Consider the following 27,178-nt stretch of genomic DNA (forward strand, 5'->3'; position numbering starts at 1 on the left):
GGTGACAGGCCACCCCACTGGCTGGCCACCGGCGTGAAACACAAAGGTTACCCCTTCTTCTCCTGCCATTTTATCTCCTGGATGCAGCTAAATATCCACCGGGGCACCGCGCAGCATCTCAGCAGCGTTCCCTATGACTCCGTTGAGTGGACTCAACCCTCTTGGCAGCGGGCTGACCAAGTGCACTGCTCTGTCAGGTGTGTCTTGCCCCCTGCAGCACCGCTGAGAAGTTTGCTGGAAGCCCCTCCATAAGTTCACCAGCAGATGGGAGGGATCTGGGATGATTAGGACCACTCCTCCCTTCCCTGCATGTGCAGGCATATGTGTGTGTGTGTGTGTCCACAAGCAGCAGCATCACTCAAAAGGCAGGTGATTTCCTTATTTCTCTTTGGTTCCAGAGATCTCCCCCCAAGGAGCTCCAGAGAAGGCACAACCTCTTCTTGCAGAAAGGGGCACTTCACCCCTCAAGAGCGTGTCGAGGTTCTGCTGCACCCCCAAACATCGCTGGAGCTGTGCCTGCGGAGCGCTGGGGTCACAGCACTGCCCACATGTCTGTCCCCCCCTGCACCGTGCGGGGGCCCGCCCACGATTGGCGGCCTGATGTCACCTGGTGGCAGGGTATATCTGGAGGAGAAAGGACACCTCGAGACCCTTTCGACGCAGGCTGGAGGACGGGAGTTGGATGATTTGCAAGAGGAGCCCTTGGCACTGTAAGTATTTCCCAGGAGCTCAAAGCAATAGCGAGGGTGGCAGGGGGGTGAAAGAGGAACTGTCTGCTAAACCCTGAGGAGAGAAAAGTCCTGATAAAACACCATGGGGGAAAAATTTGGATGTTTGTACTTGCAGAGCGTGAACAGACCCAGTAGCTGAGAGAGGGAGTTGTGGTTCTTGGGTGGTCGTTTTCTGTTTCCTCTAACATTAGGGTGAGTGCTGCAGCCATGGTTTGTCTCAAAGCTCCCCGGCGCTGCGAGCAGCGACGCCCTTCGCGGGGCTGCTCGGTTTCTCATGCCAGGCACCCTTCGGTCGGGGGGTTCCCCGGCACCCCTTGGTTTGTGTCCTCGATTGGGTGAGCCTGCGTGTGGGCAGTGCCGTGAGGATCCTGAGGAGCGGTGGGGACAGGCAGCTGGTGCTTCCTGCCCCAGTGTCCAGCCGTACATGCAGGGCACATCGATGGGGAGTTTATAGCGTGCGATGCGGTACCCTCGGAGTTACTGAATCCCTTCTTTCAACTGGGCGAATCTTTCCAGTGATCCCCACCCGGGAAGCAGTTGTGGGAATATAGTTCTGATTGAAATGAGTTTCTGTCTTTTAGAATGCGTCCTCTTTCATTTGTTCTTGGTCTTAAAACTGCTGCTAGAACGGAGGGTCTGAGATCCTGTGTAAAAACGCAGGATCAGAAAGGGATGAACCTGCGTGGACTTTTTCCATCGTTATGATTAGCCAGCTCAAGCAACCGAGACTGGAGCTGTGAGACTCCTCACAGGCATCTTACACTGGGTACAATATTCCCTGATGAAAGCCTTGCTACAAGGATGTCCTGAGGTCAAGAGCTGAGCATGCCAGAACCCCACCAAAAGGAACGTAAAAACGAGGCTATTTCCTCCCGTATGCCATCTTCTCCCAGTGATATACTGCCTGGAGGGCCATGGCCCATGGGGGTTCTGTTTCTGACTCCCCTGAGGCACCATGAAGACAAGTGCAGATGGAGAAGTCTGTATTTTTGGAGGTTTCAGACAGGGGAAGATGAGATCCTACACTGAATCTGGCTGAAGAAGGTGAAGTGAGGCATCTGCATTATCTGTCAGGGAAATTTTCCATAGAGAAGCCAAGATTAAGGAGGGGGCAGATTAAAGAGCCAGCATTTGTCAGTAGTATTCAAGCCTCTTTAAGTTCAAAGAAAACTAAAAGAAGGATGATTAACCTGGCCAGCAACCCAGAGGTGGGATATCTGACGCAACCGAGATAAGCCCATTACCGTGTATTAGGTATAATTAGCATTTGAACTCAAGCAAAGCTCTTGCCCAGAGGATTAAACCCTGGACTGAGCAGAAATGCTGTCAGGGACAATTAGGTAACACCTTGTCAGAGAAGGGAGCAGAGGAAGTGTGCAGGAGAACATCTTGTTCCTCAACAGCCTTTGCATCCACAGCCATCATCTCTCCCCCAGGAGCTGCATCCCAGTGACAACGGCAGCGGAAGAGCTCTGGCAGCCTGGGAAGCACTGGGGTGAGGCAGCATAGCACTTGCAGAGGGTGAGAGAAGGAGACTCAGGCTTGTTGAGCATTTGTCAAGCCGTCTGTTTGGTGTGGTACCAAGGACTATCCAAGGACCCAGGTATGGGAAGGTGAAAAGCTGGGAAATTCCCCTGGGAAGCTTCTGTGGGTGTTTCTTTCGTAACTGTGATCCCAGGGCTGCCTGCCCACCCATGTCTGGCTGTGTGCAGGGGCAGCTGGTTCCCGACGTCTGGGAACTGGGGCAGCTCCCTTGCTATGGGGCAGGGCCCTCTCCAGCATGAATGGAGACCTGTGTGTGATGGCGGGTGAGTCCCACCAACTCACTGGTGGGAGGACAGCTTGATTCTTGCTGTGAGATGGAGGCTGTTCTGTGGCGTTAAGGTTGCTTTCCATCCTCTGCTCTTTCTTTTGGTGATGCATGGGAGAATAGGTAGGGGGAGGGTGGTAAGGAAGAGGTTAGAATTGTTCCTTTTAGTTTCATTGAGTGCCCTTTCTTGAATTCATGCAGGTGAGAGAGAGGATGAAGTGTGATTTGGGCAGATTCTTTTTCCTACCAAATTTCAGATATCAAGTAGCTGGCAGGTGGACATGACTACCTCAGATGGGGGAAAGGAAAACTCCAAGGACTGAGTCTTCCCATTAGCTATTTCTCTATTGAGTGAAGGCCAGGGGCAAGGCATGGGCTCAAGGAACTAAGAGGAGTTGACCCTCAAAGACGTTTTTGTGGTTAAGGTACTGTGCTGGGAATTCACTTGGGGACTGAGCTCAGCTGCCTTTTACAAGTTTTGGATGTCAAGCCAAAGGGTTGGAAATCTGTCAGCCTGTGCGTTTCTTCTGTTGTACTTTCAGGAGCAGCCCTTGAGAGGGGTGCCAAGTATCTCCGTATGTCAGATGAAGTGAAGGTGCTTAGAAGTGCACGTGTGTCTCTCGTAGTTCAGGAGGGCTACCTAGCACTGAGACAGACACCCTGCTGATGAGAACTGCTCCTGCGGTGGAGGCATAATACTGTACTTTGGGGCATAGCAGAGATGCCATGGAGCAGTTTTCCAATGCAAAGCATTTTGCTGTAGGGCAGCACCATCTGAATTCCTCACTGGTCCCGAGTAACAGTGAGGCACCAAATTCTCTCTTTGGTTTGGAGCCAAATTGCCTTCATCTCTCAGTTTGGCCCTAAAAATCTGTAAGTCAAAAGATTTTGTCATTCCTCCCAGATGTGCAGTCCAGGTCATACCAATCACTGCACTTCCATTCCCATTCCGTAAAATATGAAGGTGACAGTGTTTGCTTGTCCTGCCACCATGCTGTGGGGATAAAGCTGTAAATACCGGGTAATTGTTCAGGTGCTTCAGAGATCGCAGCCAAATAAGTAACTTCTATGATTTGAGCTGATCCCTGTGTTTGTGGGCACAGTGTGTGCTTAGGAAGCGTTGTGTTACAGGCGGGGGAATAGCATCTGTGCCCACTTCAGCTGCAGACACAACCATCTGCTGCTCCATTTGGGGCTGCTGGAACCCGTCCAGCCTCCTGCTTGGGATATTACAGCTGAGACAGGAGTTTGACCGCAAGCGACAGAAGAACTAGCATGCCTCTAGGTACTATCATTGGGATCCATCCTACTGCCAGCAGAGATGGAAAGAAGTCAGGGGTGAAGTGTTTCCAGACTGCCACAGACACAGAAACACAGCTCTTCTCCTTGCACTGACGTGGAAGTGACAGAGGAGGATTGCCTGGATGGTCTTTCTCCTTGCATCTCAGGCTTTGCTTTCTGGCACTCTGGCTATGTCAGGACTGTCAAAGACAGGAACTGTCTTCAGACTAAGGAAAAAAAATTACCCATCTTTGATGGCATTTCTAGTTCTGAGATTAAAAGTCCAGAGTGTCACTGCAGGTGATGTTGGGGATTAGTCCAGAGCACTATGGTGACATAATGGGATTAGTCTTTAGTACCAAATCCCGAAGTTAATTCCATCAGCGATTCCATCCGCCTGGCTGCACAGGGATGAACACCTGGAGACAGGAGTTACAAGTTATGTAATGGTCATGGGGAAGAATGTGACTCCAAGGAGGGGAGAAAAAGTTGGCAATTGTTTATGGTCCATAAATGCACTTGGTCGAATCATTCTAGCATACTAATTAGCACAAAATTTGATGAAGGGCTGGAAGCTCCCCCTTGGGCACTGGTGAGAATTACTGCTGTTCTCTCTGAGAAGGAAGCAAAAGACTCTGAGTGCAGTGGTTCTGCCCTCCGAGGCAGATGTCTCCTGCACAAGAATTGCTCTCTGATAACTATTCAGTCCCTCTGAAGTGGAGCTTGGCTCTTGTGCAATGCAGTGCAGAGGAGGTAATATATGCATGTAATATAATGTTCAAAAATACCAAAATGGACATATCCTGGGGAAAGTTATAGGCCTTGCTCTCCTAAATCCTGAGAAATTAACTTCTGTCTAAAAGACAGTCTCCAATGCTTTGCCTTAGCCTTCTTTACAATTTTTTAAAGACACTGTGCTATTTCCCTTAAGATTGGTGTTGACAAACATGAGGCCCTATTTGTGGTTGCACCCAGACTAAGGGCCCATCAAGCTCAGCATCCCATCTCCATCAGTACCCAAAAGGAACTGCTTAGGCACAAGTAGAAGAACAGGTGAAGTACAGCATGATGATTCCCAAGGATAGGATATTTTTCTGAGCCCTAAGACAGTGTGTCTTTGTGGCTCCTCGTAGTCATATCCTGAACCAGCCCTTAGCTCGCGTGTCCTTTGTCTGGCATCTTAATTCATGCATGCCGGATGAAAGGCAGTGCTATCCTGCTTAGTTTGTATGCATTACAATCTTTCTTTATGTTTAATATCTTTATCTTTAATCCTGTCACAATTATACTTCCCATAATTCTGTTGCCTGACTACCGATACCTAGAAATGATAAGCAGGGTGTTGCGTCAATCCTTGCCATTATCTTGCAGACCGAGGGATCTGAGAGAGGCGTGCACCAGCCACTGACAGCAGCCCAGCGATGAGTGAGAACCCAGCCACCAACCTCAACACTGGAGATGCTCCAACCGGTCCCACTACACCACGCAAGGGGCCTCCCAAGTTCAAGCAGAGACAGACAAGGCAGTTCAAGAGCAAGCCTCCTAAAAAAGGAGTAAAAGGGTAAGGGCATTTTGGAAAGAAAAGAAACCATGCTAGTCAAGTGGCTCCCCACCGCTAAGCTGGGCTCCTGTGGTACCATCTTCCCTTGGGCAAGGAGCCAGGAGGCTTCCCCCTTGCCCCCTGGTGCCGTCACCTCTCCCACCTGGAGCTGCTCCTCTTCGTCTGCTGCCTGCCCACACTTCTTCCCTGGCTGGGGTTGTGGGGCAGGTGCCCTTTCCTGGGTGCTGCTGTCCCAGACTCACCCCTCGCCTGTTCTTTTCTCCCCTAGATTTGGAGATGACATCCCAGGCATGGAGGGACTGGGCACAGGTAAGCGCTGCAGGATGGTGTTGCCATGCTCTGCTTTAACACGAGCACAGTCGTGCTTCAGCACAGGAGAGGACTGTCTGGGGTGGGCTCCTTTTCTCCCTGCCCTCTCTGCAGCTCTCAGGGTCACCAGAGAAGGCTAGTACTCCCTCTGCAAGCTGCCACACTCGTTCTTGTGCTTACATACACTGCGAGATAGAAAGGCTATTTAGGCATGCATCAATTTCTGAATACTTTCATTTGGCTGCAAATGTGCTTGTTTGTCTTTGTTTTCTGCTAATACTCTGGCTAAGAATTTCAGCAGAATGAGGTTCTCAAAGACATGCCAAATGCTAAGCTATTAATACCAAAAATCACAGGAACTAAATCCCAGCTGGTTAAGTATTTGTGTATCAGCAGAATCCTAATTTTAAGAATATTATGCACCCGTCTGAGATTGAGAAACATGCACTGGGTGAGCTGTAACCAGCCAGAACTTCTTAGGTATCAATAACAACTGCACCTACCAAAGAGTTAGAGACCCTGAATGTTGTAGACCAAATTATTCAGCATCTGCTTTAAGATTGCACATGTCATCAAGGAGATCACAGTTTGGCTACAGGCAGTTTATAAGAACAGGAGAAACCACATAACCAGAATTAATTGTTACACCAGGCTACATAGTCACTGAAGAGACTATAGGAAATGCTGATTTGTTCTGGCTCACAGACAAAGATGGCACAGGAGAAAATACAGTGATGTGGTTCGGTCTGGTAGATAGTACCAGATTTGAAGAGTTCATCTGCTCATTTAATCTTCAAGTGGAGTCTCATTCTTCTTGCTTTTCCCATCTCCTAATGTTTCCTGAGTAAATCAGCCTTTCTATTAATATCAAAGAAACTCAAGAAGTGAAGTGACCAGGAACCATTTCTCATTCTCTCTCTTTTGCAGATATCACAGTGATTTGCCCATGGGAAGCCTTCAGCCATCTGGAACTGCATGAGCTGGCCCAGTTTGGGATCATCTAAGGTGCCAGCATCTCTACTGGTGTCACCTGGTGACTCCACAGACCCCAGCATGATCTTCATCACCTTTGACACTTATTTTTGGCCCTTGTGTCCACCTGCTTATGGGCCGGGTGGTTTTGTAAGAGCTAGTTATGAGAAAGTCCTTTGCAGATTAATTTGGCAAAGAAGTTATTCAGGACCCTGTACAGACTTCATGTTCCATGTGCTGAAACTACTGAAAAATGTCTTAATGCCTCCCTGCACCATATTCTGTCTTCCCCCACTGCCATAGATCTTCATGTTTATGGAGATACAGAGAGGATGTATTTCAACTTTTCCCACGGTTAACTTTTCACCTGGTTAGCTGAGATGCTGTGTGCATGGGTGTGCATGTATGTCCAAACCTAATTATATCAAGCCCATTCTTTTTTCTTCCTTCCCTCCCTGACAGCTTTCTAGATAGGATTTCTACAGGTATATCCCCGTGTTATTTGGGCCACCAATTAGTTGCTGAGAGTGTCTATGTAGAGAACCGGATCAGAGTCACCAGTCCAGACATTGGGCTATTTTTATATAGATGGAGACTTTTCCCCAGGGGTTCACCATAAGGAATCTGCTGCTAAGATTTACCTCATCAGCAAGAGATGAAAAAGGCTTGCAAATGTTGTCTCTGCTGTACTGCCCACCAGCTATGAGCCATGAGACTCTGTCTGTTCTAATAATGTTAAATGAATAGGTGTGTGTCTGAGATCAATAGCTAAACAAATTAATCCTACTCTTCATTCCTTTTGTGCTCCTGAGTGGTTGCAATTCCAAAGAAGCAACACTCCAAATGACACTGTGTTTCCTCTCCTTCGATGGGAGGCCCTTGTGTGACACTTGCACTGTCTCCAGGCCCATAGACATTTACATGAAGCATTCACTGCCCAGGACTTGTTTGCTGTGGGTTAAGAAGACGGAGAATCATTACGACCTCTCACCAGACAGTGCCAGTAGTCCCACCTCATCTAGCAGAAGATGGCATTGCATTAGTTGCTTCCTATTCCCTGTATTTAGCGTGGCGCAAGCCTCCCTTCACACCCCGCCATCATCAACAGGAAGGCTTCCCTCTTCACCCCCTTGCAACTTCAAGCCCTGGAGCTTGTCTGGACAAGCAGGCAAATGGTGGTTCCCCGGAGAGAGAAGGGGCAGGTGGGGAGGCAGGGGGAGGTTAGGATGTGTATATGCAGGCAAGCACAGAGCGAATCCACTTAACCCTATCGATTTGTGTCTCCTGGTTGCTGGCAGCCTGAGTGCTGGTGAGCGGGGAGGCACTCATAGCCACTGAAATGCTCGGGGAAGGCACCGAGATTCCCTGCTGCCCTGGCATTAAGGAAGGGCTTTTTGTTTTGTTTGGAGGCAAGATGTTGTATCTACATAATATTCATAAGAGGAGATGGCATTTTTAATCATTGTCTTCAGCTTCACGAGCCTCGTTGCACAAGAACTGCCTGCCCCCAGCTTATCTTTCCTATGCTGAACATGTTCCTGTGGGCAAGGAGGGGTTGTGGAGAGGAGAGCAAATCCTGCCTAAAAGATCAATCCCCACGCATAAAGCATTGCTATAAACCCATGGTTGTGCTATAGTTATCTGTTACTGTTATTCCAGAAATAAAAGCTAGCAGTTTTCATTTAAAATATAGCTTCAGCACCAAAACCTAAAGGAAATTCCTGTTGGCAGTCCAGAGTACAGCTTTTATTATTCAGCACTGCTGCCATTAGAAACAGCAGTAAACTAATGAGCAGTTCAGAACAAAATCACAGCACTGGAGTCGTGTACCATTTAGCTAATTGCAACACACAGCTATTTCCTTGGGCAGAGGCAGTCTGTCCTTTCCACTTTACCCCAATTCCTCCCGCCTTTCTCACCTTTTAAGGCTTTTCTTCTTTCCCTAAGTGTTCTTTATGTAAACGACGTTTTATTTAGCTTTCGCTATAGGGGACTGATTTCATTTTTTCTCAAGCTCGTGTGCTAGCCCTCTCCTTCTGTGGTTAAATGTGAATGTTCCTGTGTCAATGCTCTTGTGCTTTCCCTCCCGTTATACCATCCTGTAGCATGTGATCCTTATTCCACCTTCTCAGTCTGTTCTCTTCTCTTCTATCTGGGAAAAGACCCATTGGATCCAGTTTTGGACCCTGCAGGCTGGCTGCCTCTATGATCATTGAGTTTTCCCTTTTTTAAGTAGGAGAACAACAAGGGAAGAACCTTTGAATCAGTCCTTTTCCTCCCTTTTCAACCCCAGCCTTGGGAAAGCAATCTAAAGATAGTAAGATCCTCTGTCAGAAAACACTGGGGTGAAAGCAAAGTTCTCCTTAGTCCAGGGACTGAAGCATTTCAGCAGAGAGTCCTGGTGTAGTTCCAGATCTGATTGCCACAAGCCCAGCTCCCATCAGAGAACTACTCCATTCTTCTTCCTAGAGGAGTCCAGTGGGAATGCACACATACCCCAGATCTCATGCCTGGCTGATGCGCTGTGTCAGAAGATGTTTGGAGTCAACACAGTTTGTTAGTTATTTTAAAAATAATTTCTATTCATTAATAGGGATTACATTCCTTCCTTGTAAGGAATTTTGAGACTTAGGAGTCTTAAAACATCCTCACAGTTGTTTTGTCTGAGCTTCTGAGGTTTTTCTAAGGAGCTATAGCCCCTGAAAATTCCATTTTTCAAACAGTGAGAGATGGCTATGGTGCAAGAAAGCAAATGTGTTAAAGTAGCTTGTTGAAGGACTTCAATCTATATACATTGTAATATGCTATTCTTTGTTCTTTTACTATAAAAACAAGCCAAAAGCAATAAAAATTAATAAAAAATGTTTTAAAAATCCTAAGAACGTAGTCTGACTTGCTTACAAAACAATATCCAGAGAAAGGCAGATGACTTAGCTTTTCATTCCAAAATCCTTTCCTTAGGAAAGCTCTGAAAGCAACTCACCACTCCTCATAAGAGAAAACCAGCTATTTATCCCCAAACAATAGGCAATAAAGACTAACTGTGACATCATTCGAGAAGCAGTTTTTCCCTGAGTGATGACTGGTGTATTCTCCCAGACGTGGTGCACATGATTTCCTTAGGGCTGAAATCTTTTGGCCAGTTAATGCCTTTTGGGACTTTTTATGCAACTGAGTGTCAGCAGGTTTCTACCCTATAGCAATAAATGACTGGGACGTGAATGCCACTTAGCTCCTCCTCATTGCTATGGCTGCAAGATAGAGCTGCAAACGCTCATCTCCTGTTGCATATTGTTGATGAACTTTCTAAAGGTTCATAGGGGTTTCAAGTTGGTCAGGTACAATTGCCTCCCGGTTTATGCTGCCAGGTCTCAGCCTTAGAAAGTGTTCTATTTTGTGCCATCTTTGGAGCTTTTTTCTTGCACCTCATCACTGAGCGTTTAATTGAGAATCTTTTGGCTTTGAATGCTCTCTATCCTGTAAGACACAATATGAGTTAGCCAGGAGTCATTCTCGGGGGGTGGGGTGGGGGCGGTGGCTTATAAATCCTTTCCAGGATAGCATACCAAAAGTGCCCTCAAAGATGAGTCTCATCCTCACTGACTTCAGTTTCTGCCTCTACTGAGACAGTTAAGTAAATCTAAAACTCTGCAAGAAAAGAAACATGAACCTTGGGAGGAGTAAGAAACCCCTGTTTTGCTTTTCCTTCTCCATAACATCTAAATTACCTCAGGTATTCCAATTTAAAAAAAAATCTTCAGTGTAAGGTGGGTTCTTCAGGAGATCTGAAGATTCTCAGTGCAAGATTCCCATCCTCCAACAGTTTGCATATCAGCGCCTTAGTCAGTATCAAGACACTGTCACATTCTCCTATGGTATTTATCAATATGGTATGGACTAAAAATGTACTCTGACAATATATGTGATTTGTGGGGCATTTTTCTATTTTATATATGGGAACTTGAGAGTCAGAAAAATTAACGTCAAGAGTATGCACCACCTTTAGGTTTCCAGTACCTGATTTTTCAGAGTACTAAACATTACGTCTTCATGTTTAAAACACAGTTGTCATTGCTTGTGGTTGCAGCTATGGGTACTCATTAGTGAGTCTCACTCTCTCTGAGTCTGATCTCACTCAGACAGTGAGATCCAGGGCCTCAGCTTAGAGATCCGAGGAGCAATCAGTATGTATTTTGAAAGCATTTATGTAATGCCTCATAAGAATGACTTGCTGAGCATCATTCAGGGTGGGCAGGTTATTCCAGCCAACAGGCTGTCCCAGCATCACCAAATCTAGACAGATTTGAAAAAAAAGAACAGAAGGTCATGCAATTAAAATTAAAGATAGTATCACATGCTTCTGAATGTGCTCAACTCTGGAATTTCCTCATACTGGACTGCTTAACTTTGAAATCTTACTCCCAGTCCCCATAGGGCTGCCAGGGTTGTTAAAGCTGGCCTCAGCTTAGTACCACGATGTTGAGCACCAGCACCTCCAGAGGTTGTCCTGACTGACAAGGCAGGGAGCACTTACAGCTCCCAGACTTCCCCACACCAACTGTAACCCACCTGTACAGAGTGGGACGGCGGATGCCTCTGTGCCGGGAGCACATAAGGATTTAATTCCATCAGTTGCAACATTTAGCTTATCTTTAACAAGTGCTCTCATTTTTTATGTGGTTACCCTTCTTGAAGTTTAGCATAACTGTGGTGAGATTTCTGGCCCGTGCTGCTCCCACTGGGTGAAACAGATACTATCACTATGAAGGCTCATTGCCTTCAGGCATTTTCAAACACTTTCTTGTCTCTGGCATTTTTCTGAGGGCCTCTCACATTCCTGAGACTGTAAATGAAGTGTCTGAGCACAGCAATCACCAGCACCTATGCAACATACACCAGGCTGTCCCCATGGCCAGGCAGACCAGCAATACCACACAAATAGATGAACTACCTCACCCTGTGAAGAGTATGACTTTAGTCAGGGGTGCACTGGGAGCGGAGAAGGCTTTTGGTACCCTGAGAGCTTGGTCAGGATAGCGGTGAGCACAGGAAAAGTGCATAGGAAGGAAAGATTCCTTCAAGAACACGGACAACATGGACAGCAATATGGTAAAGCCCCTACTCTGTGAGATGCCTGCTAAAGCAATACACCAGGCTCTGCCCTGTGGACTGTGCCATACAGGGCATGGCAGATGGTCAAGGAGCACTTGCAGAGGCTCCAAGCCTGTTATGGTACTGAAGAAAAGTATCTGCACAAGGCACAAACTGTCTACAAGGGGCATCCACTGACGAAGCTGAACTTGATCCCTTACAAGAGGCCTTGATCTATCTGGGAGACAGTGGCTGAAGCAGCACAACCATCCAGGAAGAAAGAGAGCTTGGAGAGAAACACATCAAAATGTGGGAGCAAGGGATGCTCCAAACTACCACCACAATGGCCATGTAATCATGGGTGACATAGTAGGTAAGCAGGAATAACACCAGCAGGAGAATCTGTATCTTGTGTTATTAGGAGAACTCAGTAACGTGTGTTTTGTTTCCCCTCACCTCTGTTAGGACAACAGAAGGAGAAAAAGATGGAAATCCCAGGACTGTTAACACCCACTCCAATGTAGGCTGCTGGAACACTTCTCTTGGAAGTGTGACCTATGCAAGCTAACAGTGGGTGAAGAGGGGCAGAGCAGCTTATAGAGAGATGGGAGACAGGGCCAGTTCCTCAGCCATACAGAGGTTTCTGCCCCACAAGTGACCTGAGGCACGAACTCACATTGCTTCATCAAAACCCCACATTGGTTTCTCGGGGCAGAAGGAGAAGGCAAGCTCATTTGCTCGTCTCACAAGCTAGTTGGATACAAGTCAGCTCAAAGCTGTACACCAGACAGCCACCTTGTCATCCAGGCAGCTGCTGGCACAGGCATAGCAAGCTTGCATCTGTCTGCACCAGGGGAGCTGGCTGCAGGTCTGAAAGTAAAGGAAGAAAAATAACAGCAGGCCAACCCCATGGGAAACAAGCAGTGTTAGATCTGGCTTTAGCAACTGCAGTGTTACCAGAAACCCTCGCTGGGATCAAGGTCTTTCCATGCTAGGCACTTCGTAAGTACATCACTGGGAACTAATGAATTAGTAATAATCCTGATCTCCAAGCCAGTGTGTTACTCCAGCCTGTGGATACTGAACTTCACTAACAAGGGGGGCACAGTGGAGATGCAGAATAAACAGTCTTGAAAATGTCAGTACATGGCCAGGTCACATATCGACAGTTGGGATGAGGAACGCACAGATGGAGGCATCGGGGAACATTCCTTGCAAACGCAAATCTTAAGCTAGAAGATTTGGTAAGCACTAGTTCGAGAAGAGAGCAAGGGGAAAGCAAGTCCAGCAATGAAATTGGAATGAAATATGGACAGCAAATGAAGCAATGTGGGGCTAAAGCTGCCTATACAGAAATAGTACCACAAGGAAGTACACTATGAGAAACCTGAGAGGAACTTAACACTGTTGCACCCCCATCCAGAAAGCTGCATTCAGTTCTAGACATTTTGAGGACAGAGGCTGATAAACTGTTAAGCATTTTCAGAAAATGTAGAAGGGGGAGAGAGAGGAAAGAAACATACAGACAGAAAAATGAAGAAAGGAGGAGTGAGGGCTCCACAGGCAGCAGGGAATTTGGTCTAGCATGGACAGCCCCCTGAAACAGCCAGGTGGAGTTGTGATTCCCACCTGGAGGTAGCTGTAGGGTATAGATTACAAAGGAGGACAAATTCTAGCTATGATGAAACATGGAAAATCTATCTGAACCTAACAAGACATCAAAATTTTAAGTAGTTGCTATCAAGAAGTCCTAACAAATGCCTTCCTCAGGAAAGCTGGCTTCTTCTCCCGTGGGAACTGGGAAGGCTCTGTTACTTAGGACATTTGTGACTGGACTGTAGAAAGAATCCAAGAATCCCCTGCAGAGAACATCTGGTATGGATCAGGCGGAGCTCCTGCAGGAGGCAGGGCAGTCGCGCTGGGCCACCACCATCGCTGCTTTCTCTCAAGCTATACAATAGTGATATATAGAAAGTAAGTTTGTTTTTCATATGAAACTTATGCTCAGTCATTACAATATCAAAGTTAAATTCACAGGTAGCTCTGCTTAGCAGCCATCTGTAAGCTTCCGATAAGACGACACACAAAAAAAACAGTGACAAAAAAGAAACACATTAATAGGATGGAAGAAAAATATCTGAGCTGAGCTTCCACCCCTGCTCCTGGTGGAAAACGGGGTGGGGGGGGAGGGAAAGAAGAGTAGGGACCATTGGCTCAGACCCACACCCCCGTTAGCACCCAGTGAGCCCTCCAGGAAAAGTGGCTGTACCTGCCCTTGGCCCTCAGCAAGTGCCAGACAGCCCAAGCCACCTCCTGCTGCTGCAGGACCATTCGACCATAAGAGAGCAAAGTGAGCAGCAATGGCCTCCCACTCGCCATGCACTACGAAAGCGTGGTGCGGGCATGTGTGCAGTAAGCAGCAGTCTTCAGCAACTGTTCGTCGAGCTGAGGTGTGGGGGGGCCTGATCCCCACACATCGTCTCTATGCCTCCATCATGGTCCCTGGCACTACACTGTCTGCTCCCCCTTTCCATCATCCTCCCTGCCCCTCTCTCCTCCCATTTCTGCCTGCACCCTCCCGTGTGCTTTGCCTTTCTTTTCTGACAGACAATGTACTTCGGGAGCCTTGTACCTCCTCCATCTGCTCCCACTGACAGCAGCTGGACCACGTCCTTTCCTCTCCTCTCCTCTCCTCTCCTCTCCTCTCCTCTCCTCTCCTCTCCTCTCCTCTCCTCTCCTCTCCTCTCCTCTCCTCTCCTCGCTTCTTCCCTGCAGTGCTGGGAATCCTTTGCTGATTTTCTAGGGGCTAAGGGAGCAACTGCAACCAAAAGCTCATTTGGAAAAATAAATATTAAAAAAAAAAAAGGAAAAAATCTAAGGCTCAAAAGAAAGAGCATGGAAGTACATGAGACATTTTCATTTCACTGATCAGCAAGAACTGCTTCTTGGAAAAAAACAGTGAGATTTTGAGATTTTAGTTCTACATTGTGCCTTCAGTGACAGATTTCTTTTTGGAAGATACAAGATGCACCTCATTGTGTGTAATGCTATGATACATAATTTTTTTTCTTGGCTCAAGTCTGAAAGGCAGAATAAAGCTTTGCAACTTTATCCCAGCCACATAACCTCTTTACATTCATGCATGGTAATGCCTAATCCCATTTTTAATCTTAATAAGCTCTTTAGCCCAATAATATCCGATGGCACTAAGGCATACAACTTAATTCCTTGACTTAAAGCCAGGAGTCTTTTTGGAGTTTTTCCACTGACTTCCACAGGCTTTGGATCAGGTCAGGCTCCAAAAAAAACTGACCTGCTGAAAACTGGTGAACTACCTGACCGGAAAAGTGCTGTGGTTTTATAGCCTTTTAACACGTAGCTTTTCTATGTATATAAAATCTGCATTCACTAGAACTTCAAGCAGTGTTTGACCTGAATAATTAGCTACCCTTATTCCAAGATGCTCTTTATAAACTCTACAGGAAGGAATATTTCCTTACCCTGACTACCCTGGCCCTGGGCTGTTACCATGATTCAACATGAGAAGTCTGGAGCCTTCGGGTGCCTACTCCCACAAGAACCTTATCTCTTGATCTATCTAAATTAGTCAATTAAATAAAAGATTCCCAAGTTCATGTAGACAAAAAATGATAGAGGTAAATTTAATATGAACTAAATTGCAAGCAGAAGAAAATTGCTGCTAGTTATAATAATTTAATTACAGGGCAAATTTTAAATCACCTCTTTTGAAGGACTGAAAAAGTCATACTGTGGGGACTGCCTGGAATTTCTCTCCGAGCCCCAAATAAAAGTCCCAAGTGGTCCCAATAGTACAAATCTTGTGGCTTGCTTTCAAACTGGAATTGTGGCTGGGAGCTACACAACAATGTGCAAACTATTGACTGCCCTTCGTGTGTCTTCACTTTGATGCTACTTAAAAATGAGGAGAGAAATCTGTCTCCATGGCCTCTTCAGTCCCTCGGGCTTTGTGATGAGGCACTGAATGTGCACAGAGGGGGTAAAATAGCTCAGGGCTCAGACATACATCCAAAGCAAGAGGGTTGCCACAGCTTTAAAAGTTACTGCTCATTGACAGGGTTAGAGAAGGTGACCTCTTTGGCTGCTCCAATTATCAAATAAAATACAGTTCACAGTGGCTTATGCTTGCATGCATCCTTTGTGCTTGCAGCAAGCTCAGAGTACGAGCACAACTCATTGCTGCAGCTCAGTGCTGAGCAGTGCTCAGTAACCCAAAAGGGCTTCATTACTTTCCACCACAGATCCATGACCCCTCTTTGGTTTACTAAAGAGGTGGTCAAAAGCCCATTTGATTAGACCCAGCAATGTCTTCATGAGAACACATTTCTGATAGGACATGAGTCTTTCTTCCAAGCCGCAAAAGTAAAATCAGATCCAGTGGCTGGAAACTAGCGTTTGACAAATTCAGATAACCACCACATTGCTCATTTCTGACAGAGGAAATAATGAACCTCAGAAACAACTTTCCACGTGATCTGTGCCCTATAGGTCTTCAAACCAAGACTGTGTGACAGGATGGAGGATAGATACGCTGTGGCTATCATCTCTAGCTCAGGCAGTTCAGAACTCTTGTGCAGGACCACTGGAGAAATTTTCAAGTCAGAGCTATACAGGATGTCACTAGGATGATCCCAGCTGGTTTTGACAGCCTATCACCCATGTTTACCCTTTGGTGCACAAGTGGGAGTCCATGAGCAAGAGCTATGTTTAATTATGATAGCCTTTATACTCATACGTAAGTATTTGGAAAAATGGAGATTGGCTTGTATGTTAAACCAATGTCACTGAGTCTCACACAGGCACTGCAAAATTTCTAGGCTGTTGCTATGGGACAGACAAAATAGGGCTTCATTGCTGCCTTCTGCATGTCTAAATTAAATCGGAAACATTCAGAAAAGCATCAGAAGGCAGAAATGTCTCTACCAAATCAGACAAAAGGGTCCCTCAAATCCAATACTCTCTCTCCAGCTGTGGCCAGTAATGGATGCAAAGGAGAAGATACAAGAAGTTGGCAATATACAACACTATGTCACTAACATATTCTAGTAGCTTCCAGTGATTTGCACTCAAGGACATCCTGAGCCAGAGTTGCTGTCTTTGTGTTTCACAGCACTTGGTAAATTTTTCCTTCATGATACAGTAGAGACACTTTCTGAACCTACAGAAACCTTTAGTATCCACAGTACACTTAGGCAAGAATTTCACACAATAAAAGCATTCATACCTAATAAAAAAATAAATAGAAGTGTGACTTTTTGCTTATCTCAGAATACATGAAAAAACCACCTCATTCTCTTGCTGTCACCTGCAGTTTCCTCAATACTTGCCTTGGAAGAGACAGTAGTAGTAACCTGACAAAAGCAAAGCTTTCCTACTTTTCTTGGTGCTCCAAAGCAGAGGATGTTGTGGTCATTCATTCTTTGGCCAGTTGTAATCAACAGCAAATGATGGGTTCCAGGTTAGAACATCGTTGCTTGAAAAATATTAAAACCTCTATGTTCTTCTTCACCTAGAGAGGTCAGGCAACCTTCTGCCTTTAAATATAGTTATAAAACACTGTAATAAGTGACAATGGGAGGATGGGTTTTCTTTTAACTCAGTGTTACTTAAGAGCAGCATTTCAAGAATTCAGATAGGACATGGTGGAGATTAATAGAAGTCATTGGAAGTTGCGTTAGTAAAGTTCCTGTGGGCAAGTAAAATAGTCTTTACAATCACTGCATTATCCCAGTAGTTTCAAGATTAAAAATACACTTCACTGCCTTCCCCTACACACAGGGTCAGAACCTCTGCAGCTGAAAATTGACCTTGCTCCCATAAGTCACCATATGCTTACTGCAACTTGTCGCAAGACCAGCTTTCCGTGGCCTTAGGAGAAGCTCAGGTGCTCTTGTGTGCCTTTGTTTCAAGGAACTGTGTTTTCTTCCAGAAAGCAGTCTTTTTCCACATTTGGTTTTTGAGGTACCACCATTCACAGTATCAACCTTGAGTTCCTCCAAGGGTTGGCAGCTGATCCTGGCAGTAAAATCCAGCAAAGCTCATTGAAATAATGGGGCTGAGGGTTTCACTATCGAAAGGGATGCAAAGTTCTTAGCCTTCATGAGGTAACCAGCAAAAACATTTTAGAGAAGATAAGGTAGTTTGTTGGTTTAACATTTTAACCAGCTCTGGCAAAGCAGGAGACACTGCCTCATGCTCACTAGTATCTTAACCTAGGATATTACATTTTATGGGTTACCCAAAACAAGGTTGTGGTGGAGAATTAGTGCCTTAGAGCAGCTGGCAAGACACACCAAGGACAGAAACTGGGTGCTTAATGTTCAGATGGGGTGTGTCCAGCAGGCAGGGTCCACATCTAACATAGCTGAATCAGAAGGAGAACTGCAGATCCCTGTGGGGATCAAAACAGAGAGATGCTAATAATTTATTTGTAGAAAAAAAAGAGGCTTAATTAACAAGAAGGCAGCTAGAACACCCCTATTCCCTCAGAGCAAAGTCCAGCTGCAGAAGCAAGGCCACCCCTTGGATCTGCTGTCAGTACCAGTAAGCACAGACTGGGACTGCCCTGGCATTACTTTTGCCCCAGCGCTGGAGGTGGCGAGGCTGCTGGCCACCCTCTCCAGTTCTCACTCCCCAATCTCTGTACACAACTGCCTCCTTTAAGCTCCTTTTGGAGCATGGTGATGGTGGCTGGCAAATATGTCCTGCTCTCTTGGGGCTCCCCACATGCTTGCACTGGTTCTGCCTGATGTTCATCCAAGTGTCACTGTGCCCTGCTCCCACTCTGCACACCGTGCCGGGTGCTCAGCTCCTGGCTGTGCCAAATTCAAGGGGAATTTCCTTAATATAAAGATGTCCTTAATGAGGGCACAGCCTTGTATGGTTAGACAGTAATGTCTGCAGTGTATTGTGAGAACTGGAGCTATAAATACAGAAAATAAGGGTGACTTTGGTATGTTTTCCCACTTAAATTTTTATTGGAATTTTTAGATCCAGAAATACCAGAATGTGCCTTTTATGACAATGACATTCTTTAAGAGGCTGTAAAAATAGAGGCCTAAAATCTATGCCCTACCAGCCCATGCTTGCTTCTCAGGCCTTGATGCAAAATCATTCTGAGTGAGACTGTGCCAAGGGAAGACCCTCCTGACACAGCATCACTGTCCCATCCCACTGCCCACTGACATCTTCCAGCCTTTCTCCACTTTCTTGTTGCCCTGTAAGTCCAGCTGAAAGTGGGGAAAGGAGAGCTGGAGTAGCTTTTGCCTTTCAAAATGCACTGCCAGTAGTGCCCAACAGCACAATGGTTGGCTTGCAAAGCCACGGCCAGCACGTGGCACCACACTACATCCCAAACAGAGCTTCCTATTACTCGCACTGAAACAAAGGGAAATTTCTCATCCATAGAAATATTTAGAGAGTTCTCAGAAGCTGACAGAAGAGGAACCATGGGATTAATAACACCAGACATCTGAATGCAAAGCACAGGGAGCTCTGCTGTCTCCCATGATCCACCCCACCATGCAGGAGGGGACAATGCTGTAGCGTTTGGGGCCAGGATCTGCACGAAGAGGGCCAGGATACTCATCCACAATAATGCATGTGTATCTCAGGATAATTTCCCCCGACATGAAAGCAGTGATTTCTACTCTACGAAATGCCAGCTGCTGGCACGGACTTATTTGGAAAAAAGCAGTCTTACAACATAAGTTTCATCTTTTGGCAGCTGTCCCATAAATAAGAACTTTCTCTTACTGGACACAAAGACAAGGGGCTTTTGCGAAAATATATGGTACCTTTAGCACTACCAAGTATTACTCAAGCTTTCCACAGCTGTAGAAAAACAACCGTTGGGTCCTGTTTTGACCAGTGAAAATCATAGTTATGACTTTGAATGACACAAGCACAGAGATACAAATAGCTTGTTTTTATTTATTTTGTTTTCTGAAATCTATAAAAATAAGCATCTTCAAAACTGTGTGACTTTGCCAAAAGTTAAAAATACAATTGAAGAAGAAAGAAACAGCCACAGACTGTTCCTAACCCCAAGTCAAAATAAAAAAAAATAAAACTAGCCACAGCAAAGTCTAACCAGTGTGTTCTACCCTATAAACTCACTTACCTTTCACCTCACCTCACCTCCCAAAGAAAAGTTTCAAATGCAAAAAGAAATGAAGAAAATAATTCATATCATTCACTAAACGTCACTTAGCCCTTTTGTTCTCTATCAATCAGCTTCTTTTTGCCATGCATACCCCACTGTCCTGACCTAAAAAACATGCCTTCTGTCTCAACTAAGCTATGACTGCATGTGTGGATGCATCGCCCTGGCTGTTTTTTCTGCTGAAAGAGATGCTGTGTCCCAGGAATCTGCAAGGCACTAGAAAAGAGAATTATTAAGTGATTTTCAGCCTGTGGTCTGCAGTCCCCAAGGACTCTCTGAACTATTTCTAAAGGGTCCAGGAAAAACAACCAAGGCAAGAAACATGCTTGTCACTATGCTTTAATTTGATGGGCAGGAACTCACACCCCGTTAGAAAATGTTTGGAAACACATTGGAAAAAGATAGAAGCCACCATTCAAGGTTGGAGGCAGTCTAGGAAAGTCCATGAACCCACCTAAAGAGCAAGAACCTGCTTCATACATACCACTTTCTGGATTATAAGTGTTTTAACTGTCTGAAGCATTAAACTGTGGTGGTTTTATACAGCTTCTCAGCAGCATTTTGCAGCCCATGCAGAATTCTTGCTGCTGCACCAATTTCCTCAGCAGCATCCATGCCAGACAGCTTAAAGCTAGTGCAGTGGTTTGATCATCTCTCTAGTGCTACTTTATCTGAGCTGTTGTTTTTTCACTGAGCCAAGAGGCTTTGCTTTCATCTTAAAAGTAGGAACATTATTGAACCGTTTGTTTTCTGCATTATAGGTCTGCTTTGCTGATTTACCCAGTCACTCTTGATCTTTTTGACTCATTAAGCACCACCAGATCTACTATCTTGCAACTGACAGACAAAAGTAATCTCTGCTGGGATAATATTTGTCATGTTGTCTGTTACATCATGGATCTATTTGGTGCAGAAACAGGCAACGGAGGATACCTGCATTGTACAACAGAGCCTGGTGCAAAGATCACAGAGTTAATGCCCACCAAAATAGCTCTGGATTGGGAAACAGCCTAACACCTCAGCACAGCCGCCTGGCCAGCTGATTTTCCCTGCAGAGAAATGGAGTCACTAGTGAAACTTCTGTACTGTTCTCTAGATCCAAATTGCTATCTCAGCACGACCCTGCTCCGATATTCCAGCTGTAACTGGAGCTAGCTCCAGGACATCTGAGCTACAAAGTACAGACATGCCACCTATGTGCTAGTCCTGAAATCACTGGAGGGATGCTGAATAATTTACACAGACCACATCACCCCTAGACAAGAAGTTTGCATAAAGAAATAAATGAGCAAATAACAAAATATCTTCCATGCTTTTGTGCAGCAGCATAAAACAGCCCACATTAAGGGTGGTACATTAGAAATGTAGCAGGTACAAGAAGCCATAGCAAAATAATCTATTTGCCATTCCACCGGGGGACCACTTGGTGTCATTCCCAGATTGAGTTAGGCAGGAAAGCAGCCAGCAAACCACTGGGTTAACTTCAGAGGGGTTTGGCTTTAGGCTGTCTCTGTATGCTGTGGAAGTGTAAATACAAGCTCATGCTCCTTAACTGTGTGCTCATTTTGGATAGCTGTCTTTTAAATGCTCAGATTTATTGATGCAGTGCTGTAGGATTGGAGCTTGCCTTCAGTAAGCACATACATTCTGCCCACCTTCCCTTTCATATAAACTTTTCCCTCCCCAGAGCACCTTCCTCCATCAGCCTTTCCCACTGCATCCCCTATTTCTGTGCCATTTTGGAAAGTTGGTCACTGTTCCTCCCAGCACTGGTGTCACAATGTTGCTTACAATCAGCCTTTATTTTTACAATTTGGGGGTGTACCCTGTGAGCTAAAGATGATTCTGGGGGGACTGCACCTTACAGAGGTCTTCCGAAGTCACAAGGCTCTTCAGAGCCTGGTAATCCCAGTGGGTCCATGTCCTGGATGACAGACTAGTAAATCAGACGCAATCTTTAGTGCAAGTCTCAAAGTCACTGACTCTGTACTGACACTGAGATGCATCAGCCCTGCTAGCACTGGCCTGCCGCAAGGCCCTTATCGCCCCAGATAACAATGCTTTTATTAACTGCTTCTCCACTCTCTGACTATAGCCAATTTGTAGGGAGTTTAAAGCAAAGAAAAAATTAATTATTATTTCATTTTAAAAAATGAGAAAAAGTCATTGAGTTGGTTCCTGTAAGTAAACCCCATGTTTACCAAACAGCCACACAGACAGCAATGCTGAGTCAAGAGCCAGCTGGGGAGAGGAAGGGTTAGACTTGTCAACCTCAGACCTGCTGCCATGTTGCCACCTTGTTTATGAACATTCATGTGTTCAGATTCAAAGATAATGTCTCTGATTTAGAAAACCTTTGAGCCAGACCTCTGCAGGTTGGAAGTACCACCGTGGGCTTGCCCTGCATTTTCCCCCAGCGTTCACTATTGGCAGCTAGGAGAAACGCGATGGGTGTGTGAACCTTGGGGCTGGCCCGGTAAATCTTTTCTTATGTCTTAAGCTATTTCAAAAGCTAAGGAATGAATTTCTCTTACTTCTGCTGTCCCTGTAGCTAGAAAGCCACTAGTGAAAATTGCCCAGCGAAATAATGATGAAACCTGTGAGAAACTGGCAGAGTGGGTCGGATGCAGTGTGAAAGCTGGGACCAGCAGCAGAGATTAGGCTAAGGGAAGGGAAGGACAAGGCAGGCAGGGAAGGAAGATGTGGCTGAGGGGGAAAGGGAGAAAGACGATTATCTGGAGATCACGCTGTGCCACAGATGTGGCTGAGTCTGTGGGCCTGGTTACAACAGGTACACAGAATAGGGAAAACCTTACAGGAGCCCCTTTGCTGGGCCAGGGACACAGCTCCTGCAGCACCCAGCCCTCTGACTGGGATCACGTTAGGCACCATCTACACATCAGCTTTCTATGCTTAGTTACACCAGCAGCATAGTAGAGGTCTCTAAGGATGGGATTCATCTCTCCTAACTGTAGATATCTATAACACGGCTGCCAAGGGGGATCTAGTCAATAAAACCACTGGAGTTGAAGGAGGTATTCATCTAATCAAACACAGGCATCTGCCTCAGCGTGAGACGAGTCGTACCCTAGTGTCAGCTACGCTGACTAAACCTCTATGGACCAGGGAGAAAATGTGAGGTGCCTAGCTCAGATGCAGACATTTGCATGTGATTAGAGGTAAGCATCATACTCAGAATCCAAAAACAAAGTAGTCCAGAATGCAATGACAACCAACCCTGGCATGACAGTGATAGCAACAGTCACACCAACACGTAGCTGAGGAACGTGGATAAAAATAAACCTGTGGGAACAAACCCAATTCTCAAAGCACTACAATAACCATTGGTTAAATAGCACAATTTTGACTGGCATTCCCAAAACATCCAAAACCCCTTAGCAGGGTCCAAAGCTTTGCTGTAGTAAACCCTGTACAACCATACAATAAAAAGACACTCCCTATCCCTGGAGAACGTGTGCGGGAGCAGTAAGATCTCTGCATGATCACCACCCATTGTCTCTGACTTTTTTTTCCTAACTATTTCCAGGGGGCTTCTTACCATCCCCCATTTGTCTCAAGGGGTTGTGCTGGAACGCAGTAACATGATTTTGGGAAGCACTTGTGTTAAAACAGGGTTGCCTCAGAACGGGGCATATATTGTTGCTTGCAAACTTTCTGACATTGAAAGGCCAAGGTTGTCCTATGACATTTCAGGTTTCCTTTTGGGTGATCTCAGGTTGTTTCAACATGTCTCAAGAGCTTCGGCCAAGGCTTTCAAACAGAATGAGGTAACAAAGGAAAGTATTATAAATATTCCCCAAGTGTGCAGGGGAACTTTTTCTATATATACAAGAACCAGAGTGTGGGGGGGAAAATGGGAAAGAAACACACCCCCTCTAATGAAAAAAATTTACAGAACTCCTTTTTAACTCAGTAAACAAGGAAGGAACTTAAACATTAACACAGGCTCAGAGCAATTTGTTAATGAAGGCAGAAAAAAATTTTAAAAATGTGTTTACTTTTTTTGTACTCCAGGTTTGAGTTCAGGTGTGTGTCGAGTACCAGTCTCCACGTATCTTCAAGAGCTCTTTGTTCAGTCTTTAAAGCAAGGTCACTTAGCTTTTTAATCCAAATAGAAGCATCAGAGATATACAAGGGTTTATTTGCAGTTGCAGATGAAATCTTCAAAGAAAGCCCAGAAGGCTTATTAAAGTTGGAGCTGGGAAAAGGAAAAGAGAAAAAGGAACCCAAGCATGGACACCAGAATCACTATTGGCAGCTAGGGATGGGATTCTCATGAAATGGCCTGAGAGAAGAAAATATCTGGAAAGAACAGAAAAGAACAAAGCAGAAATAACTGGATTTAAAGGAGCTTGCTTGACTAAGAGCTCCTTAAATACGTGTAAAATTCATAGAGATTTCTAAATCCCGAAGTGAGCCAGTTGTATAAGTATCCAGAGAGTATATTATTTTTATTTAGCTAAAAGTAGCTGGAATATATATTTTTAAACAGTTTGTTTTCTGCAAAATGGAGGATGCCCCTTTAAGAATTGTGGAATCAAAGGAAAACATGGAAAATAAGTCAGAAATCAACAACTGTATCTGAGAGAAACTAACAAGACCACTAATTTCTGTGATGAATTTTATCACTCCATAAGCTATACTACAGCCAAAGGAAAATAACAATAATGGGAATCAGGTCAATTGAGGACATGATTTATTTTGAAACTCCTCTCTAGCATGTTTAACATAAGCACATTTCACCATGCCGCTAAGAATAATCCTACAGAAATCGAGAGAAATTTAAAGTGCATGTGCATGTTTGCAGCACTGGGTGAAAGGAACCGAATACAAACCATATCTTCATTTTGTGCAACATTAAGTAACATTTTTTCACTTCTTCTTTGCCTCCAGGGAGAGAGTCTTACTGAGCAATGAATAGGTGTTTAAATCATTAGCACTGAGGGGGAAAACTTGCACAAGAGTAAAGATGGACTCCACGGAGGAAACAACGGTTCAGACTGTTGGTTATGGCTTCCAGTAAGCAAATGACAATGAATGCTGGGTCCACACTAGCACTGACACCAGCGGTTTTTTGCTTTAAAAGATTTAAACTGCATGCTGCAAAGTGTCTGAGCATTCACATCTAAGCACTGGATCCAAATGAAACTGTTGCTATTCACAGCACAACTAGCATTTATACATAAAAATGCAGCAACAAATGCAGAGCTTATCTTCATGGCAGAGTTAAATTAACCTTATAATGTTGTAAATTGAATGTTGCCTTTATATTAAGTCCTGATGACACACAAAAACTTCACTCCAGCATGACATAAAGCAGATACAGGAAAGAAAATTGTTAGTGCTGCCAGTCCTCACATACCTTCCCATAATTCCCATGCATCAAGAAAGGATGAAATTCTCCCAGAATTCACAGCGAAACAGTTTACAGAACAACTCCTATATCTTTTCTGGTAATTGTAACCCAGACCAAAACAATCCCCGCAGTTGCCTGCCCCAGTAATCTGCCAGAAGCTCCCCTTTCTTTTCTCTCATAGCAGGAGCAGTAGAAGCAAAAGCAAATTTTTTGCCCAAAACTGTGGTTTCATGCGCAGTAAAAGGGGTTAGCACACTGCCAGATCACTCAGCAGCACAAATTTAATCTTGATCACGTGTAGGCATATGACTGTACTTCGGTCAAATCAGGCAGAGCACATGATGGAGTTTTCACTGTCTTTTTCTATTAACACGAACTCTCTGACAGCCCTGGGAGGATGGATGATGTCTGATCTCTCACAAAGCCAGGCAGTATGAAGTTAACCCGTTACATTACTCTGAACTGAACTGAGCTGGCAGAAGGCGTATGCAGGAGGTCAGCACTTTGCAGCTTGGGTCTGTGCCATTCTGGATGGCACAACCAACTCCATTAGGAGAGCCCGAAAAGCAGACGGACTGTACTGGCCAGCAGCACAAACCCAGATACTAGCTTACGCTGGCAATTTTAAATGTATTTGCACTTGGCATCCTTGGCAAAGTCACATGCTGCCAGTCTATGGGGCCTTACAGCTGAGAAGAAAGATGCTCTGGTGTTATCCCCCGTTACTCTACCTCACACAAGATTACCTCAAAGTGACATAACACAAGTGAACAATAAATAGATATAAAATAACTCTGCTTGAACACTGCGAATGCTCCACTGTATGGCATAAGGCACACGGGCAGGATTTGCCTCCTTGAAGCAGCAAAACTCACGAGCCATCTCCTGGCCCTCCCTGACAAGCTGCTACCACCTTGTGGCCATTCTGTTCCCCACGTTGGCCACAGAAGCCGAAACCTTTAAAACTTAATTCTGTTTTCCCCTGTTCTCTTAGCTGTTCCACTGGAGCTAAACGATTTTTAGGGAAAGAAGTAGCAAACCCAAAGCCCTGTGGGAGAACTGTGTCACTGTAGAAGAAGTAACATTAAAGAAAAGCATGACAAAACCCCTTTTTTTGTCACCTATGGCTCCATTGTGCAAATCCACATAAAACTCTTCTAAGGAAAGATAGCACAGATGCCTTAGAAACAAATGAACTATTTGTGAAGAGCAATTTCTGTGATATCAAACAAAGCTTTAATGCACTCATCCTGAAATCCTACCATCCCTGATTCATTCAGGAACAAATTAAGCTTAAGCAATGTAAAGCTTAAAGAAGACATTTGAAAACAAGCTGCTACCAACACAAACGTTTTTTTACAAGAAAAAATATAGCAATATATAACTTCTCACCAGAGGTAACCAAAGGCTCCTGGAGACCCCAGACTAAAGTTTAGTCTGTGAACGTCCCCCCGCCAGCTCAGCAGCTCACTTTCAAGCTCCCGTAAGTGACAATGCTGCCCAGGGGGCAGGACAGAATTATGACAGTTTCCATTCTCAGTTCTACCACTCCATCCTCTGGGCTAAGTCACTCCTGCCTCCTATCCCTGCCCTCCCTGCCTCTCCTGTTCACCTATCTAAAGTAAGGGTGGACACTTAGCAAAACACAGCACCGAACGCAGTATGATTCTGATTGAGATTATGATTTTTAAGTACCATGATGATAGAGATAAAAGTGAATAATTGAAATAAGAGCATATAATTGATTTTATTTGGTTTGTGAATAGATTAGAGAGACTATTGTTCACACAAGGGATGCAAATTTGATCATTCAGCTGGTGCTTTGGGACACCAAAAAAGCAAT

At 45.1% G+C, this 27,178-nt stretch overlaps 2 protein-coding genes across 4 annotated transcripts in view; one reads left to right on the forward strand and one right to left on the reverse strand.

The window, feature by feature from the left end:
• ARHGDIB (Rho GDP dissociation inhibitor beta) overlaps positions 1–26,808 on the reverse strand; it is a 46,680-nt gene extending 19,872 nt beyond the window's left edge. The window contains exon 1 of one of the 2 annotated variants that reach the window (XM_063322676.1): positions 26,728–26,808. The gene's annotated coding sequence lies outside the window, so the exon portion shown is untranslated. Of the gene's footprint in view, positions 1–5,267; positions 5,356–26,727 lie in introns of those variants that run through there. The other variant, XM_063322677.1, reaches the window with a different exon arrangement.
• On the forward strand, positions 613–9,434 carry PDE6H (phosphodiesterase 6H). Of its 2 annotated transcripts, none has more exons than XM_063322683.1 (4): positions 613–710; positions 5,194–5,383; positions 5,652–5,692; positions 6,620–9,434. In XM_063322683.1, the coding sequence occupies exons 2-4, from the start codon at positions 5,244–5,246 to the stop codon at positions 6,694–6,696; spliced, it is 258 nt and encodes an 85-aa protein (XP_063178753.1). In that variant the 5' UTR covers positions 613–710; positions 5,194–5,243; the 3' UTR covers positions 6,697–9,434. The 2 variants fall into 2 exon arrangements, with proteins under 2 accessions (XP_063178753.1, XP_063178752.1); XM_063322682.1 differs by lacking the exon at positions 613–710 and adding an exon at positions 1,981–2,334.
• Positions 26,809–27,178: the final 370 nt, after the last annotated feature.

Source organism: Chroicocephalus ridibundus, chromosome 1 (genome assembly GCF_963924245.1).
Source record: "Chroicocephalus ridibundus chromosome 1, bChrRid1.1, whole genome shotgun sequence".
NCBI lineage: Eukaryota > Metazoa > Chordata > Aves > Charadriiformes > Laridae > Chroicocephalus > Chroicocephalus ridibundus.